Consider the following 19,363-nt stretch of genomic DNA (forward strand, 5'->3'; position numbering starts at 1 on the left):
TAATATACCTAAAACACATCTCAGGAAGTTGCAACGTGTACCGGGTGCAGTGGCAATATTGATAAAGTGTCGCAACCTCTCGATTTGATTACCAATTAGGCCTATAATTTGGGTAGCACTGGCGGCATATCTAAGCTAGAACGATGTTGAATAAATGATTTATTACTCTGAAGTTATCATTATTAGTTGTCCAGAGTATTTGAGATTTTTTTCTGTAGTTAACGCAGCCAGTGAATGACGTCAACACAAAATTAACTGGATATAGTTTCATGCTATCCTGTTTATTTTAGATAAGCCTTCAAATTTGCAGAGCCACTGTGCAGTAGGTTCCAACTTGATATTGGGAGGACTGAAGATGTCAAGACTCAGAAAAAAAATTAAAGATTATTTTCTGTGTTATGACAGTGTGAACTTTACAATCAATATCAAGGACTCAATATGATTATGGAAAATAAATCTGTAGGTTCCACAGGATACCCTAAACTGTTAGACCAGAGAAGATGTCTAATATAAGTAAATAAGTAACGTAATTTTGACCAGAATGAAATTTCTACCTTTGTGAGGTGAAATGTCAAAAATCAATACTGTCTTCACTTTTGTTAACGTACCTGTTCCTTCCAAATTTATTTTCCCGTTTCTTGGGAAGTGATTCCAAAATGTAAACATGGCTGGTGGTAGGTTCTAAGACTGGCTATACAGCCAATATTTGTGAAGAGAGGCCAATTGGTTTTTCTTTTAAGTTCCCCAAATGGTTATAAACCATGTAAAAACCTTGTTACTGATTTTGGTCTATGTCTAACTATTGTGCTAAAGACCCAGCTTCTTTGTGAGTTCTCTCCTAGTTAAATATGAACAATTTACAAATACTATCAGTTTGTTTAACCATGTGCTTCTCTCATCTGTGTTTGACCTGTGATATTTAGCCTGTGGAGCCAAGCACTGGGTCACTTAAGAGATTGAAATATATGGGTAATTAATAAAATCATAACAATCTTTTGTAAACAGACAGTTAGAGTAAAGAATTATCTATGTACATAGCCATTTGTTGATGAGAGTAGTGTGTTTGCTTTCGTTAGGAAATGTATTCTCTCCATCTAGGGGAAGAATCTACTACTTTTTACTTTCATAACTGACACAATATAGACACAATCAGCAGATTTGCTCAAACAATACTTCATTTGCATTTCCTATACTAAAGGCAACTTAAAAAGGCTACTGAAATAAAATACATCGTACATGTTTTCTATGAAATATAACCGGACTAACTGTAAATCTACAACAATCAACCATTCTATGGAAGACATCTGGTGGTTGCTGTGAAAATATAAGTTTTTAAGTGAATTATGTAAATCAATCACGGCAGACTTTCTCCTATGAAAGCAACAATGAATCATGTAATATATATACAGTACTGTATAATATAATGGAATACCAAAGGAAAATAACATGCAGAATTCTGGTCACGTTTATTAACGTGACAATGAGAGTGAAAGTTTTTGATGCGACTGTCTGTCACAAATGTGAAACAATTAAAGTTTGTTCTGGTGTAATGTTTTTGGAAATTATTACACATCATAACAACTAATCATTTTTAACCGGTCCAGCTGGCTGCTGAGATTTATTCCATACACAAAGACTGAAAGGTTTGTACCGTGTATGAACAATTAGGGCTTAGAAGATTGAGCGAGGCCAGTTTCCTGTTTAATTACAAAACTGAGTGTCTTTGCTCATTTTAACCTTATAAAAATTCATTACAGTATACACAACTGTTCACATTTTATAAAAAAGTATGAAAGTATTGCTGCTGGTTTTCAATCCAGTTCAAAATTTTATGTTTGAGGATAAAAGAAGGTTGACTCATTAATCATCACTTGAATACACATATAAATTATTAAAAGAAGGTTCACACTTTAATTACTTACATACATATATTCATATAAATTATATTTCGATACTAATTCTGGTTTAGCAATTTTTCATTAGCAATGTTTAGAATGAACTTTCCTTTGATGCAGGAAAATACAGGGGTCCCTGAGCAGAGGAGTTGATTTTTAGAGCCAGAGACTTATGTTTGTATATATTACAATCACACCTGGCAGCTTATAACTGGTCAATGGAAAGCTCAATTTAAACATTTTAAGTGCCTGAAAAAATTTAGCAAATCCCTCAACAAAAAATGAGTATATAAAACACTTATTGACATTCAGACCAGCCTACATGGCAGCTGGCCCAAGCTAAAATGATATTACAATTAATTGACCTTGTAATGACCCCCAAAACTTATAACAAATAGCGCTCGCTGCTTCCCAGATCTTTTGGGCCTTCTTATGCACCAGGAATGCCAAGTGCTGCTTTGTGAAATCAATCCTGAAAAAAAAAAAGATTAAATTTATATTTTATCTACACAGTTTGAGAAACAATGCATATTAATCAAATAACACAAGAAAATGTAGACAGAAGAAAATATTTCAACTATAAGGTAAGATCTGTATAGGAGTGGAATGGAATGGAATATAAAATTTGGGCCAAAGGTCAAGTGCTGGGACATATGAAGACATTCAGCGCTGGAAGGGAAATTGAGAGTAAAAATTTTTGAAGGTGTAACAGGAGGAAAACCTTGCAGTTGCACTATGAAACAATAGTTAGGAAAAGGTGGGAAGGAAGACAGAAGAAAGAGAATATGAATGGAGGTACAGCAAAAGGAACAAAAGGGGCCGCAGCTAGGGGCCAAAGGGATGCTGCAAAGAACGAAATAATGCCTACAGTGCACCATGTGAGATGCACTGATGGCACTATGCCCCAAAAGGGTATTTCAACTCTAAGGTAAGATGTGCATAAAAAAGTGACAATACCTTTATTCCTGGTGGTGGTGGCTCTGAGGTCATTTCTGATGCACCATTGGAATTCTCTTCAATTACATCTAAGAGGCTTACGGGGATGTGTGCTCGCTGTCAAGAAAAGCATGACACTAATTATCAATAATGCACCAACAGAAAAACATTTATGGCATCTACACTCAAAAAATGAAACATTAAAAGTCTTTTTTCACTTCTTAGTTGACATATCATCCAAAGTGCATTAGTTGTGTTAATTATACAAAGATTAAATACAACTGCTGTCTGGAAACATCTACAAGCAGGGAAGTTATTATCACACTTCCTCAAGCTCTGAAAAAAGATCCTGAACATCAAGTGAAATTTTTACATTATTTTCATGACATTCCTATAGTTTTTATAACTCCTATATCATATAAGTTTTTGTACTATAATGAAAGTAACCAAATCTTCCTTAAGTTTGCAGTTTGACTTTTGCAATTGCCCTGGGGTGCTTGCGATGTTCTTTTAATCTCCTGTGCTGCCCCAAAATCCCGCACACTGACAGCTGGAAGCAGCTCATGTTACAAACCTGATTATCAGTTAATGTAGAAAGGTGTTGTCCCAGCTGTGTGCGCAGCTCTGGCGCACTGCTGAATACATCTGAAAGTTGTTCAGCTGGGAGCTGGAGGAGAACGGTGTAACTCTGGGGTGTAGCACGTTGGCAGCACTTGATGAAACCTTCCCAGACTTTCTTCTGTTTCCAAACCTACAAAAAAAAAAAAAAAAAAAGGGTGGAATGTCCGTGAAAGGTTAAGGTACAAAAATTAACAAATATAACAGTTGAGAAATTTTGCTTCTTTAAAATGTACCATAGTCATAAGTTGAATGCTTGTGATATTAATGATACTGTACTGTATACTGTATATGTATATGATTCTATTCTGCATACCAAAGTTATGTACTGCATAACAGATACAATAACCTAACAATTTAATGATGTCCAACTCCTGAGATAATGCAAAAGTATTCATTAAATTTTTCTATAAAATTTGGGTTTGATCAAATAAATGCAGAAATGGACACGAAATACACAAATAGTAAAACATTATGTTGAATAATTCCTATTTCCAATTCACAACAAGTCATTCACTTGTCTTCCCATTAAAGAAATGGCATACAAAATCAGTCTAAACAAATACATATGCAATCTACCCCATTCAATAATACCCGAATTCTCTTATCACTAAAAGAAAAGCAGATCTGTAGATGCTATATTTACATACCTGTTTTGCAATAAGTCTCTGAAGAATATTCATGATGAATCCTAAGAGTTTGGGATAATGAGTAAGAGTCTGAATCACTGTCCTCATGAAGAGAGTTGGTAAATTTGGCTGTTCCATCAGCTGCTGGAGTACGAAAGCCAGTACCTCAGCCGTGTAAATGTTACGTTCGGCAAAACACAAGCCAGTAGCTGTTGAAGGGAAATGTACATTAATCATAATCACCAAATTAAAATTAAAATATACATTCCTCTTTTTATGATGACTTTCAAAGCATCCTTTGAAAATTTATCACCACTTGTCCATACATCCATGATAAGTAAATTTCAAACCTGGATACATAATCACTTCCAAATTAGAACCATAAATTTTTGTGATATTCATTTACAGTCTTCCATCACAAAATGAGACATCTGATATAAAAAAAAAAAAAAAAAAACACAGACACCACCCTACTTACAAATATTCAATTATAAAATGGGATCGCAACTTAAAATTGTGTTCAATGCTCCTCTTTGACATGAAGAGTACAGTAACCAACTTACAAACAGTTCGATATGCAAACGGCTGTCTGGAATATAACTCGTTTGTAAGCAGGGTGGTGTCTTTATATATACAATGCTCAATATTTTTTTCATTAATCTTTTTCATATATACAAACTTCATATTATTATTATCATTCAGAAGATTAACCATATTCACATGGAACAAGCCTACAGGAAGGAACCGTTGACTTGAAATTCAAGCTTTCACAGAATATGGTGTTCACTTGAAAGAAATTACCAAAGATAACAGGAAATACAAAAAGAAGAGAAATACTTGAGTACAGGATGAATTGTTTTAGGGTAGTAATGCATTTCATCTTCACTTGGACTTTTGCATTCGAGATTCAGGTCTCTTAAAAGATAAACAGGAACAGGTTGTAGCATACTAAAGCAATTTTATACCTTTAATTACAGTCTTGACATCACACTTTTCATTATCAATTAGATGAAGGGCCACTAATAAATCCACAGGAGTTAGTGGAGAAGTTCCAGTGTCTAAAGTCACTCCCCATAATCTGTTGAACACCTGGAAAGAGAAATAAAATATTATGACTTATGATCAAACGATGCAAGCCTGTTACTTTTACTGATATTATACCTAGACAAAGATGGCAGGCAGTAGGTTAAACTGCTATTAGTCATAACCATCATTAATGTTTTACATAATCTTTACCCACTATGGGGTCAGATGTCAAAGAGTTCTCTCCACTCCATTACAGGATGAAGAGGAAATCTAAGCATCCCCATAACACCAACTCCCTGCTTTAGATCACATAAAGGAATGCCCTTGTTGTTCATGCATTTATGAATACTTTAGATGCAATCAAACAACAAGGAATGTGGGTAAAGCAGAAAGAAATAAGAAGTTTTATGTTTATTACTTATTAAACAGTCTACAAGTGTCACAAACCTTAGGAAATAAATATTAAGGGATATTAACATCAAGTAAATATCATCTAGTTCCATACCTCTTTTACGACATGTGGATTCAGTTTAATCAGTTTTGGTAATACAGCAATAACTTCCTTTTTGCTAAGTCCTGTCAAGACAGGGATGAGGAATCGTACGTCTGATACACGACGGTTGTACAGTTCTCTGACACGACACACAAGGGCTTCACTGGGTGGAGCTGGAAAAAATAGATTTTGAAACTTGAAAACAAACATCAGTGGTGTAAGATGTGTCTAAATGCTGATATATTGTTAGGGAAAGCAAACTAGACACACAAGGTGAAATGAAATACAGATGTCTGGTTACTCAATAAAAATAATTCCTTAACTAGTGACAATAACAAAAGCATACAAGGGACAATTTTGAATGGCAGGAATACATGACACTATTACCGAGGTTGCACAAAAGTGATTCCAATATCTAAAATATCATAAAGTGTATTTAATGTTTGCTAACAAATCTATATATGCATCAATTTTTAGTAGACAATGAAACAATTCAAAATTGACTGAAGAGGGGCAGTTGCAAAATGCAATACACAGTGATAAGAGGCAGAATCAGTATTATTTTAGTTTACTGTACTGGTCAACTGGTAAGCCATGGACTAAATCTTATTTTGTTACAATGGACACAAGGCTGATGCTAGGCTAGTTCATGGCCTTTTCCCCTTGTTAAGTAATCATAAAAATTTTGCCCTTTATGGAATTTGATGTGAAATGATTCTTTTACAGTACATGCCTTAGTTTTTGTTAAATTCCACTTACCCTTTTCAGTGAGTATATGAATAATCCTTGTGATAAGTGTTTCTCCTCCCTTTGGGCACGTTTCAACAAGCTTGAGCAAATGTGGCGAGTTCATTCCCATGTGTTGGATGGGCCCTTCCAACATTCTCAATATGGCCCTCTTGGCTTCGTTCACTGTCTTGACGTAAACTTGTGCTAACCTAGGGGGTAAAACACAGCATATTCTTGTTAATAAGGAACAGGTTAATGTGTAATTCAAGAAATGGCATATGCTACAATGTATTAAACCCTCTACCACATCAAAAGTGGTGGAAATGCTTGAATCTTTGTTTTTTCAAACTATTTTTTTTTAACCACAAATGTCTTTCCAACAGAACCAAGACCTGATTGTCATATTTTTTCTTTCTTTTTAAGGGGATACAACGTGTCTATGACCGTTTAGTCCACATGAAAGGGCTAATTACGAGTGTATGATTCAAAAATGATTTTCATACAGAGTATCTCAAAAATAATGACAAGACAAAAATAAAAAAGATATGACTTACTCATAAATAAGTTCTTGATTCATGGGTAACAATGCCAGGTACAAGAATAAGCAGGCCTTGACGGATGTCTCGGCCCACTCTACTTCCTTGTTTGGGCGTCCTAACTCATGCAGGCAGAGGACTTCAGGAGGGCTTTCCAACAGAAGATATTTCAAGTAATTTGTGGCAACCTGTGCCACTGCCTCCTGTATGCTTTCGTCATCCTTGCACAGTTCCAGGATAACTGGTATGACCTGTTCTCTGACCTGTAATAAAGATATGTTTAATACATAATAAGGTGCATAACTTGAAGAATGCATGTCTTTTAGATAAAGGCCGTTGAGAAATGGAACCCTCACACTGAAAAATACTACAGATATAAAATACTGTGTGAAGACATTGAATTTCTCCTTCATAATCGATAAGTATGCAAACAGCCCTTTGATATGCCGAGTACATATGAGTATTAGGCATAATATTGCTCAATTTATTAAATATAATTACTTTTCTCATCTTTCTACATGTTAGGGAGTTGTCTATTAATTCATTTTTGATTCCTAACCTGAAATTATGATTTTTCTAGATAACATCATCCTCTCAATCAAATGTATATGCTTATCTTTCAATTACGATAAATACACTGATCTGGGGATCTGTGCTACTGAGGGCAAGAAATGAAAACTACTGGATGTCGACAATTGTCAGACTTGGAAGACAAGGCCAACTGAAGACATGTGCTGCTTGGTTGTTCCTGGTCCTAGATTCAGTTCTCTTATGGAAAAGGATGGGTTTGTATAACTTGGACTGTACCATAGTCTTCCACATTTTTGGTTTAAGTCCCCTTGTTTAAGAAAACTCTACTTAGTCTTCATTTTTCTTTGCTTATTTTGTTTTTATCTGCAGAGGCTTTCCAAATATGGCTGTGGCCTTTTTGATTTCTTTTCATGAAAGTATGCTCATCATGAATAATAATAATAATAATAATAATAATAATAATAATAATAATAATAATAATAATAATAATAATAATGCATGCTTTGGGTGAATTCATCTCATGCAGTTCAGTCTTTTCTATTAATACAAAGTTTATCTTAAGAACAACAAATAAGCAGAAAAATAGAGGAGACTTCATTAGATAAATGAACCCAATAATAATAATAATAATAACAATAATAACAATAACAACAACAACAATAATAATAATAATAATAATAATAATAATAATAATAATAATACTGAAAAACACCTACTTGTCAAACACCCATGCAACAAAAGTTATATACAGTAGTACTAACCTGTTCTTGATCATGTGATGCCAACAGGCAAAGTGCTCTAATTGCTGGTTTTGATATTGGGGGTCTCCAAAGTATTATGTCTTTTAATATCCTTACTGTAGGTCCATATAAATCATTAGTTAGAATTGTATCTCCTGCACATCTTCCCAAAGCAATAAGGGACGTGACGGATTCTTCAGGCACCACTGGACTTTCCAGGAAGAGACGAAGGAAAAACCTGGAAGAAATTTGGAAGGTAAGGGGTACACAATAATTTCTATCCTTCTATTTCCTTCACTATAAAGATCTTCAGTTATATACAAAATCAAATACACTTAAAGTATTGTCAAATTCTAGCAGAAGCCAGTTTCTATAAACGTAGCTATTCTACATAACGTGAAAACTCACTCTTCCGTTTCTTTATTGACTCTTTTAGCAATGGCCTTCGATATGATGCTTGTGAATATCTGGGTGTAGCTCTTTTCCTTCTTTGTGCCTGGTTTGCTGTGGCTGTGAAGAATGCTGTGGACTTTGGAGAACTCGTGGGAGACAGAATATTCTGCATATAACCATGACAACATGAGCTCCACGTGGTTAGCCATGTCATCAAGGATGAAGTCCTCTAACTCTGCAGAGGAAAAAAATCATAAGTGAACGTGAAGCTTAGTTATGCATAAATGAAACCTGAACTAACTACAATAAACTGCCTGATAATGGGGATTTTCCCAAGTAGTTAAAACCAAATTTTAACCATAGCCTGTTTCACAAAAAACCATTAATCATAACTGGCTCCCTGTCAATGCTAACATAATTAACTATGTTCACATTACCATATGTATACAACAGAAGACACAGTACAGACTAACAACAAACACATATAACCATAAGTTTCACATCCTAACCAACACTAAATAGTTCCCCAACTGAAGACAACACAGTACATCTATTCAAATTGTCAATTTGCAAACATGAATAACACAAGGTACCTGATAATGCTGGCCAAAACTTCTTCTGTAATTAAAATCTTGCATCACTAATCTCTCTCCCATTACTGTGACATTTATCAATAATCATCATTTCAACATTTTATATTTTTGCAGTCACAGACATTTCTATTTCTACTACAGTTATCTCACATGCCCTTCTCCCTCTTTCTCTAACATGGAACTAAATGTAGGTACAACAAATAATTTGAACTGGAATATAAAATTTACACTAAAGGCCATGTGCTAGGACCTATGAAGTTATTCAGTGCTGAAAGGGAAACTGAGAGTAAAGAGGTTTTAAAGGTGTAATAGGAGGCAAATCTTGCAGTTGCGCTATGAAACAACTGTTAGGAGAGGGTGGAAAGTAAAATGGAAGAAACACAATAAAGTATCAACGGAGGTACAGTAAAAGGAATGAAAGCGGCTGCAGCTAAGGGCTGAAGGGACGCTGCAAAGATCAAATAATAAATTTCAGGCTAATTACTGCAAAACCAACCTTCACATTCCTGGGGCGAGAGGCATCCTGAGAGTACGGACACGATACGCATGCGCACCTTTGGCGTGCTCCCCTGCAACAGCATCTTGTCGCATTGGAGCAGACGGCGCAAGAGAACCAGCTGCATTTTGTTGTTTGCAGGGGACGGTAATGGTTTGGTGACCTCTGCCAATTTCATTGTTCGGACTTTCTGCCTCATTGGCCTTCCTATAACTCCAGCAGGGGTGAGGACTGGTCCTGCTGGCTGAATTATTTGAAAAAGCTCTGAATGATCTTTTGTAACTTATCTACAAGTTCAATCGAATTTTATTTGAAACATGTTCTAATGGTATTTTTCACAGCATTTATATAGACATTAGATTTGATACACAAAAAATATTTGCTTATAAAAATATGTTTTTGAGACTAAAATAATTTCCTTCTAATTGATACCCTTATTAGTATATAAAGAAGGAACTTTTCACTTAATCAAACTGATGCTAGTGTCATAATACTTCAAGTTATGTATCCTCATCAGAAAAACAAAGCAAGACATGTGGATATTAAGACAAGCTAAATGACAAGAGTAATTAAGACATAAAACTTAGTTATGCTTTCCTTAGATCAACCATTATCTTGCGTATAACACTTGCTGTGTGGAAATATGCCAATACATGCAGTCATTAAGTATGAACTAAGTTATTCTCCCAGCACAGTATTTCACCATAAAGTTCTTAAGCCTTGGAGCTGAAACTACTCAACATTTAGAACAGAAAACCAAGATGCTCCAAATTATTTTAAAAATAAAGAAAATGGCAGTCAGTCATTAGTTCTGCATATGACTGGGCAGATCCCAGAGTCTTCAGCAGCTATATGTCTCATTATTTGTAACATCTAAACCAAAGGATGTGAGAAAATGAGGCTGGAAACTTGCATTACAAACACAGGGTCTGTATTAAACAAAAATTCTCTTTCAAATAACTACAAGACATTTTGTTTCACCACAATGTTTAGAAGTTGAAAAGAAAGCCCAGAAAATACTAGAACACATCAAACATCAATTTACTAGCCTCAACCCTTCCTATCTCATGATGAAAGAAACACCAGGAACCTGAGAAAATAAGATATTATTCACGTGCTAATAAACAAATTCCCAGCTTACCTGCACATGTGCCTCATCTGTATATCCAGACACCAACCTCCTTATGTTGCCCTCTTCGTCACTGTCATGACCAGTTTCTACCTGCAATGGACAAAAATGAGCGAGATCTAACACTGGAATAAAAGACATTGGACTAAGAGTGTGATTTCTGTGTTGCTTCAGCACACTACTGTAGAAAGGATTGTATACGCCATCTTTTGTTACCTGATAAATTCTCGTGATTATGACAGCTTTCAAATAGGCTACAAACTGACATAATGCAAATTATTACCATTACTTTACAAAGTAAGTTTAATGGGTCTACTGAGGCACAGTTTAGCAGGTCAAATACGAGTTTTCAAAATAATGCTTGAAAATACATGACAAAAATTTCAAGTCTGGAAACTATAAAGAAACTACATAAAATGAGAATACCCACACCTCTCTAATATAAAAACAAAATAAAAAAACTGAAACCATTTATGTGCAGTACTAATTTAAACACAGCAGAGTGATACAATATCGTGTAGAAATTCCATCCAAATATGATTCTAGTCTTGTTAACCTACTTCATTTTTATCATAATCAAGATATCTAAACTTACCTCATCTTCTTTTACTTGTTCTGCTCCAGGGCCTAGCCCAGCTGCAGTTAACTGGGAGGCCAGAAGTCTAGCCATATGTTGGATCTGCGAATGTGATCCAGCAGCGGTAATCGGTGTGTAAGCTGCGCTAAAAAGTGGCGGCATTTCCTCTGGAAGATTCAACTGGAAAACAGCAAACAATTTAATCATATTTGTAATTGAGTTTCTGATTCCCCATCAACATTTAACCATTTATCTGAGCCAAGTCTAAAAAAATATCACCAATGCTTTCTTAGTTTTAGTTCCATAAATGCAAGCCTGTTCATTTCAGCAATTTTATTATTCCTGGCCATTGTGTCAAATAAGATGGAATTAATGTTTCAACAGCCATCATACCCACTTCTTTCTGTGATTCAGGGACATGTGCCACTGAAAGGGAATGGCGACAGAGCATTCAGATACCAGAGAATGCCAATTTCAAACTTCCCACAATTAAGAAAAGATACTGTCAAGGCATAAGAGGGCATTGTTCCTTTCTGAACTGTTTACATAGGATAACAGCTGGCTGTTCAAATAAAGTAGAATGTAAACAGCAGCAGAATAGCAGAGCATCTCTGTTTTAGTTCATAAATTAAGAACTGCATAAACCAATGGGTAAGAGAACTGCCACAGAGTAGTAACCTTTGATGAAGAACTGTATCTAAGCATTGCTACACACTAAGAGTTAATTAACAGGAAGTATTCTACAATATTTATAAAATTTTAATGCAAATAAAAATATCTATATAGTAATTCCAAAGGGCTTTCACAATAATTATCCACTAAATGTTAGGGCAATTTTCTAAAGAATATTCAATTAAAGCAGATAACAATGGATACAAGACTACATACCATATTAACCATGACGAGGGATGCGACTGTTTCAGTTGTCAACTCGTCTACCAGCCAGCGTTGCGTGATGTCTATAGCAGACTGCTTTTCAGTAACCTCCTTGGACTCTTTCTTTTCATCTTTGTCGATGCGAGATTTTTTGCTCGTGGGTTCTCCTCCCTCATCGGTCGACTTGTCTCTTCTCACTCTCTTGCGTATCTGGTCCTTCGATGGCATGCTCTTGTTAACCTGGATTTAGATTTTTCATCAAGAAATTTTTGTATGAGAAGTAGTTACAAATGAAATACTACAATGACAAGAAAATCTCAAGTTTCCTTTTTCATTTTCAGTTTGAAAAAAGTATATGGAGATCATTTTCCTAAAATATGAAGACAGTATACATAACAGTGAGGAATTTATGTATATATACACCATCTACAACGTGACATTATATGACACTCTCAATTCCTATTTCAGATAAAATATATGATTAAGCCTTAACATACCCATTACAAGTACTCAGAATGCAAAGAGCAATATTGTCTTTTATTTAACACAGTACTCTTAATCCATTTTTATACTCTTAAGCATTAACAAAGTGGTATTGTTTTTGTTTTATCAGTAAGACTAATATGTCAACTAGTATTACACATAATAGTGAAAATATTTATTAGTTAGAAACTAATCTTTTGCAACATAATCTTTTACTTATTGTCAATTTATACCTTAAGACAAAAATTCCGTCAGCCCGGTTCTTACCTAGTTTATACATGTTTGCAAACATATCTTGCAGTGTTCTTAATTTTCTTTTGTGTATTACACATTGAATTTCTGTGTTCTTAGAGTTCATTTGTGTTTTTCATTGGGCACTGTACGAGTGTTTTTTAGTTACTTTGTCAACATACATACTTATACACATTTGCATAATAATTTACAAGCTTAGCTGTTAGTTTCATAGGTATTCTTATATTTGTTAATTTTCTGAACTGCTTAACATCAATTAAAATGTGAATGGGGCACTAGCTAGATTACTCTCCTAACCTTTAATCCCTAAAATGGCCAATAATTATCATTACTAAAATCAGTTACAGATTATCACAATAGTATCTATGTTTTCTAAGATATAAAACCTGTGTTTAACAACTTGATAAGGCTAAAATGTCAAAAATCATATACAAACCTCTGCTGCTGTGACACCAAGGTCATTCAGAACAGTCGTGATATTTTCATGGTGATCATAAGATGCTGGATGTTTCAGAAGATTCAGCATTTGTATCTTCAAATGTTTTCTAACGCTGTTCACCTGGGACTTAGTCAAAGTGGGTGGAAGGTTAGCTGGAATAAATGAGACAGTTAATTAAAATTCATATTTGATACTGTGCCCTAAAAAACATTTATAAAACAGACTAAGCCTTCTACTGGATAATTATAGCTAAAATCTGAACAAGCGTGTTTGGTTAGTGGTATAAAAGAATCAAAATTGTTCACTATAAACAATACTCCTGTTTTACACAATAAAAATTGCTCACTGTAAACCATACCACTGTTTTACAAAATGTGTGACTCTCAAGGAAGGTTTCAGGTAAATCTAATGCATATAAGGTGGGTTGTTTGAATCAATCACATAAGCAAAGGCAAGTCCCAAGTTCATTAAGTCAATCAGATCCAGTTCCAAACCTTATATCTTAAAAAGCAATCAGGTATCTCACCAAATGTAAATATCCAGATATGAGGAATTACTATACAAACCATGTAAAATCTCCAAGGCATTGATGATTTTGGCGAGAAACTGAGGACGGGCTCGAGCAATGATTGTCAGAGAAGACATGCACGTCATTAAATTTACACTGCTGATATGTAGGGATCCTTGGAATGAGATGAGCTTATTAAGTACCATTCTGAAATGAAAATAAATGAAACAAAGAGATTATTAGAGATAAACTTCCAATGCAGGTAATTGTATGTATGTTATGCTGAAATCATTACATTAACAGTTCTATAGTTATAAAGTCCTCAGTTACAAGATATAGCACTGGGACCTATGAGGTCATTCAGCCCTAAGAATGATACTGAAACCATTGTCAGGAGAGGGTGGAAAGCAAGATGGAAGAAAGAGAATTTGAATGGAGGTACAATACAGTAAAATGGGTTGAGCTAGGGGCTGAAGGGACAATGCCTACAATGCACCATGTAAGGTTCACTGGCAGCACTACCTCCTACGTGGTACAAAATTTTGAGGTAGGTTGACCAGTAAGGAACTAAGGCTAATAAGGTCTTATTATTATGGCATTTCTTACAAAAACTGTAGTGTCAGTGATATTCAAAACCTGCACATCAGGGCAGAATATGACTGATGGAGTTGTATGAGAAAAAATTAATTTTGTGTCATAAAAATCTGATATTCAAAGTAGTAATCCCTACAATTCAACTCAGTGGAGACAGATACTACATTTTAACCAATAATATTAAAATCAACTTTTTGTATTCTAACCAATATCAAAATCAAATTTTAACAGCTAAGCAAGCACAAATATAAGCAAATGCAGTAAGCCATTACAATAAACAAACAGCAGTATAAACCCATTTCTTTAGTAGCAAGAATAATGTCACCCTCTTATCAGCCAAGTCAACTACTGTATATAGCAACATTAAAAGGAAAATAAGTGTCCCATGTAAATTACTAGAATAACTCTAAAAATAATTTGTATTTCACCAACCTAGCTTCTTCTTCCAGCTTCCTAGGACGAGCAGCCTTTAGTGTTAGGGGCACAAGATCCAAGTTGAACTCTCCTTCCCTGGTAACAGAATCTGCCTCTTTGTATGTCTGCAGTAAAACCAGTGATTCGAGAAACTTGATGGCCTGAGTTCTAACGCTGTAAGAGAAATCATATGTGACCAAATTATGAAATGTAGATGAAAGTGTGGTGAACCATCTGCTCTTTTCTACAGCTACCGAAAATCCAGAAAGCAATGCTGAATTTAACCCTTCATTATATAATAAAGACTATAACAAAAAACACATGCAATAGCATGTTAAAAACAAAACCGTGCCACCATCAAACAGTATGGCATGAGAGAAGCCCTCAAAGGCTTACGATAAAACTCACCCATCATTATCATGATCAATCATAGAGATTATGGAGTTCTTAATCAGTGTAATGATATGCCACACCTGCTCCATCTCTGGAGTTGTGGTTCGCGCTGACGACAGCCAAGCGAGGGTTGCCCGGTGCAGTTGCGCTGCTGCTTGAATCACGCGCTTCACTACAGCAATGGCACTGTCTGCCAGTAGGATCTGTATGTTGGGCACCAATCTGGGCAACATAGCAACATCTTTTTTGCTGAAAAAATAATTTCAAGAGACTGAGTATACACATAAAGATTTTACTTCATTTAACAATTAAGCATTCTGTCATTATCTTAATATTTTGCAACATAAAGCCATCATCATCATTATCTTTGGTAGCAATTCACATCCCTTGATATATCACATGATGAATAATCTTTCATCTCCTTTGTATAATACAAACCTAACAGTAATACACATTTTATGTGCTTACATCCAGTTTGAACCCTAAAACAAAAATTTTGCCAGAACCTTCTTAAACTTAACCATTTATATCATGTACTGTACTGTATTTAAGAAATTGTAATCTTATAAGATATTATTACTACAGACTGATATGTAAACTGAATATGAGAGCTGACTAATATTCTAAAATTTCCTTCAGTCTGCTATAACCCTAAACACACACGCTGGTGTACTTACCATGCTTCTTCAATGAACCCAACAACAAATTTTCGAACATCCGAGTTGCGGTCAGTCTGAAAAGCGGCGACTTCTTCAAAAAAGGAGTCCAGAAGTTTTTGATCAAGGTGAATTATAAGCTCTTGCACCTTGGCTAAATTCGCAATCTTCTCCTTCTCAGATGTCAAAAAAGTAGCTGTGTTCAACAGTTCTACAACCTGTAATGATAAAATTTAATTGAATGAAGTTCTACGGTTCTTGACTTTCAAAAACCCTATGTTTTGTTATAAAAAAAGGTCTGACCTAAGCCAATGACATTTCCACTAGTACAGTATATGGGAAGTGTAGCTGGTACACAACTGGCTGGGGAGTGGGGTAAGGGGAATTAGACCACAGCTACAACAGAAATGTTAATAAATTTTCATAACATTAGCATCACCATTAATAAACTCTCCTTGTTTCAACTTTAGTCTTTTTTTCTGAGTACAGCATCAGATATTTCCCATTACTACCTGCAATATTGTTTTCTAACCAGATTCCAAATAAAACCAGCAAATGGTCACCACAGCCTAATGTCACATTACTGCATAAAAAGGTACAGGTTTTGATAGGTTACATCTAGCAGTAAGAAAAAACTGACCCTCTTTGTAGGCATGACTTTAAATGGGAATACTAGTGACACTCAACTTCAATGAATTCAAGTCTTGGTCAGATTAGGATGGGGTTGTCAGACATCTATGCCTAGGTAATGACCCAGTGCCCTACGTGAAAGTAGGTTTTATTCTATGACTTTTATGGTGCTCTAAGTCAGGTTAGGGGGAAGGGGGCCAGGTAATGAAATGGCAGCCAAAGTGAAGTTAGATTAGGTTAGGGTGCATTCCTGTATTCTAAGCTGTGATTTTTTAAGTTCATGAAGGGAAAAATCCCCTGGCTAGGTAAGGACCCAGCATGTGAGGTTAGGTTAGGAGTAAGGGTGCAGAAGAGTTGTGCTCGCTACTCCCGTAACTCACTGCCTTGAAATATATCAAAATTGGCTACTCTGGCATATTAACGGCCAGCTTAAAGACACACTTCAACAAAGATGCATTATAATCTATGGTACCATGTCCTGACCTGGTAGGGGGGGACCTAGCTACTTGTGTTCAACATCATAAAACTGCCTGAACAAGTATCGACGTATCCAAAGATTAGCCTGGATGACATCATACATAGCTGAGCAACTTGTGCGCAACTGTTCTGCAATATTACTTTCAACTTTAGATTAGGTGGCATCCTGTACTTGTCCTTACATTTTCATGCTTTATAAATTTTTGGGTGATTGATACTACTACTGGCACATGTGAAAGATGTATGTCTTGGTAAAACTGCTAACTACTACCACAGCCTGATTTCCACCAGAAGCTGACCAAAAATTTTAACACCTTCTGTTTATGCTAATGGTATTTATCGTCTTTATGTCTTATGTTCATTCCCAAGGGGCTGGTACTAACCAGTGCTAATTTTCCAAATAAACTGGTAGTTATCTAATTAGAGGGGTGTACTAGGTTAGTAGTCTGCAGTTTTACCTATTCTTTGACTGCTTAAATTGTGAATTATGTGCTGCATACCCTTCTGAAGGATGCATTTCCCTCATTTTAGTTTCCCATTGTCAGTAAACCACAGTTTCCAACTGGGGTCTGCTGTAGGCTAGGCTATTTGTCAGGTACAGGCTAAGGGGGAAGAAAAACCATAAAAACAGGAGTTTGCATCACCAGTAAAGGTTACACATCTAATAAATATAAAATAACCTGTTGGAAAAATATTTGGTTCATGTAATCTGGTTAGAAAGTTTCTCCTAGGCTTGTACAGTTTTAACTGGGAACCTTAAAATTAAAATTGCAGAGAGCTGTGGCCTCATATAGTCTTACTGACCTCACCATCACAGTACAGGGTAGAACTAAGTATTTGCTTCGTGTCTGGTATTACCCTGGAAATTGACTTTTTCTATAGTATTCTGGTTGCTTATAAAAAATTTAGCATTATTTTATGTTGCTTGACTATAATTAACCTCAGAACTGATTATATATTTACTATCGTGCATGGGCAGTGTTATAGGGAAACTTTTGGTATAAGTTACATGGCCTACTAGGTTAGGTTAGGTAGGGTGCGTTAGGTTAGTATGATTCCTTTTATATTAGATTTCCTTAGCCAATCCCTTCTTGAACATAGCCTATGGCTCCTATTGCCTCTCATATTTGCAGAACCATTCCATACAGTCTGAAATATTCAGTAAACTAACCAAATACGAGAAGAGCATAAGCTATGTGGACTAATTAATAACCTAACCAGTCACATGAAATCCGACGGTAGATCGGCTATCTAAGATAGCCTAGCTAGTCATAAGACATCCGAAGTAGGTTTTTCTGTCAAAATACCGAAATAAATGAGAAAACCTGTTCTCCACAGGGTTAGGTTAACCAGTCAACAGCCTAACCATTCACGTTAAATACGGTAGACCAGCAACATATTTGGTTTAACGAACCACCAGACAAATTAGCTCTCCAAAGTACATTTTACATTAGCCTTACCCTTTCACGGGTTGTAGGTTCAGTTTCAGTCATTTCTGTCTTATTCCGTCTTAAAAAGTCTAACACAAGACATTTAATTGAGACAAATATTGTAGGGACCGGGAAAACGTCTCAGATGCCCAACTTTTGTTTACTAGTGGGGATCACGGCGTCAACGCCCGGTCAATAAGACAGGAAACGCCGCTTTTCTCAATAACGATTAAAAGGCTTAGAAAAGAGAATAACGATAAATAAAAGATGGTACGGTGAATAATAAGGAGAGATGATGTTATCAGAAAAAATTGGTAAAAACGAACTAAAAAGGCCAGAAAAAGTAAAGTAGTAACGTCAACGTCCGGTCAATAAGGTACGAAACGGTAAAGGTAAAGACGATTAAAAAGGCTTAGAATAGTGTAAAATAATTAATAACAAGGGCAGAAAGCGTAATTTGGAGGAAAAGAGGTTAATGGAACGAGTTAAAAGGCTAGAAAACGAATATTTTAAATGTAATAACTCAAACAGTACAGTGTGTTTCTCTTAGGAACCAAACAGTTAAGAGGGAAAGAGAAAGTTTAGGAGAAAATCAGTAAATAACGGAGGAAGACATTGTCATTTTGAGAAAGGTGAATTAAACAACGAAAGAAAAGTTGGGAAATCCTGTTTTAAGTTAAATTACTCTACATCTAACTGAATGCGTGGTCGCGTTTGAGTGATCGCTTGAGAAACAGTACAAAATTCTGATGAAAAATGTGTAATTAAGTAATAATCTTACGATAATTTACAAAAATAACGAGAGAGATCTTCATAAAAGCTTTTTCATATTATCAGAATGCTTACCTCATTGAAAGTGATTTAATGCTGCAAAGAAACGATTGTTTAAC

The 19,363-nt window shown here is 35.4% G+C and overlaps 1 protein-coding gene across 1 annotated transcript; it reads right to left on the reverse strand.

The window, feature by feature from the left end:
* Positions 1-1,454: 1,454 nt before the first annotated feature.
* Sym (symplekin) lies at positions 1,455-18,660 on the reverse strand. Its single transcript, XM_067093911.1, has 20 exons — positions 18,504-18,660; positions 15,958-16,154; positions 15,296-15,529; positions 14,906-15,061; positions 13,938-14,086; positions 13,369-13,523; positions 12,210-12,437; positions 11,340-11,501; positions 10,757-10,837; positions 9,616-9,859; positions 8,542-8,761; positions 8,155-8,371; positions 6,881-7,125; positions 6,357-6,535; positions 5,610-5,770; positions 5,044-5,167; positions 4,100-4,287; positions 3,406-3,582; positions 2,853-2,948; positions 1,455-2,367 (listed from the first exon to the last, which is right to left on the reverse strand). Exons 1-20 carry the CDS (start codon positions 18,534-18,536, stop codon positions 2,362-2,364), a joined length of 3,252 nt encoding a protein of 1,083 aa, XP_066950012.1. The 5' UTR covers positions 18,537-18,660; the 3' UTR covers positions 1,455-2,361.
* Positions 18,661-19,363: the final 703 nt, after the last annotated feature.

The sequence above is a fragment of the Macrobrachium rosenbergii genome, chromosome 50, assembly GCF_040412425.1.
Source record: "Macrobrachium rosenbergii isolate ZJJX-2024 chromosome 50, ASM4041242v1, whole genome shotgun sequence".
Lineage (NCBI taxonomy): Eukaryota > Metazoa > Arthropoda > Malacostraca > Decapoda > Palaemonidae > Macrobrachium > Macrobrachium rosenbergii.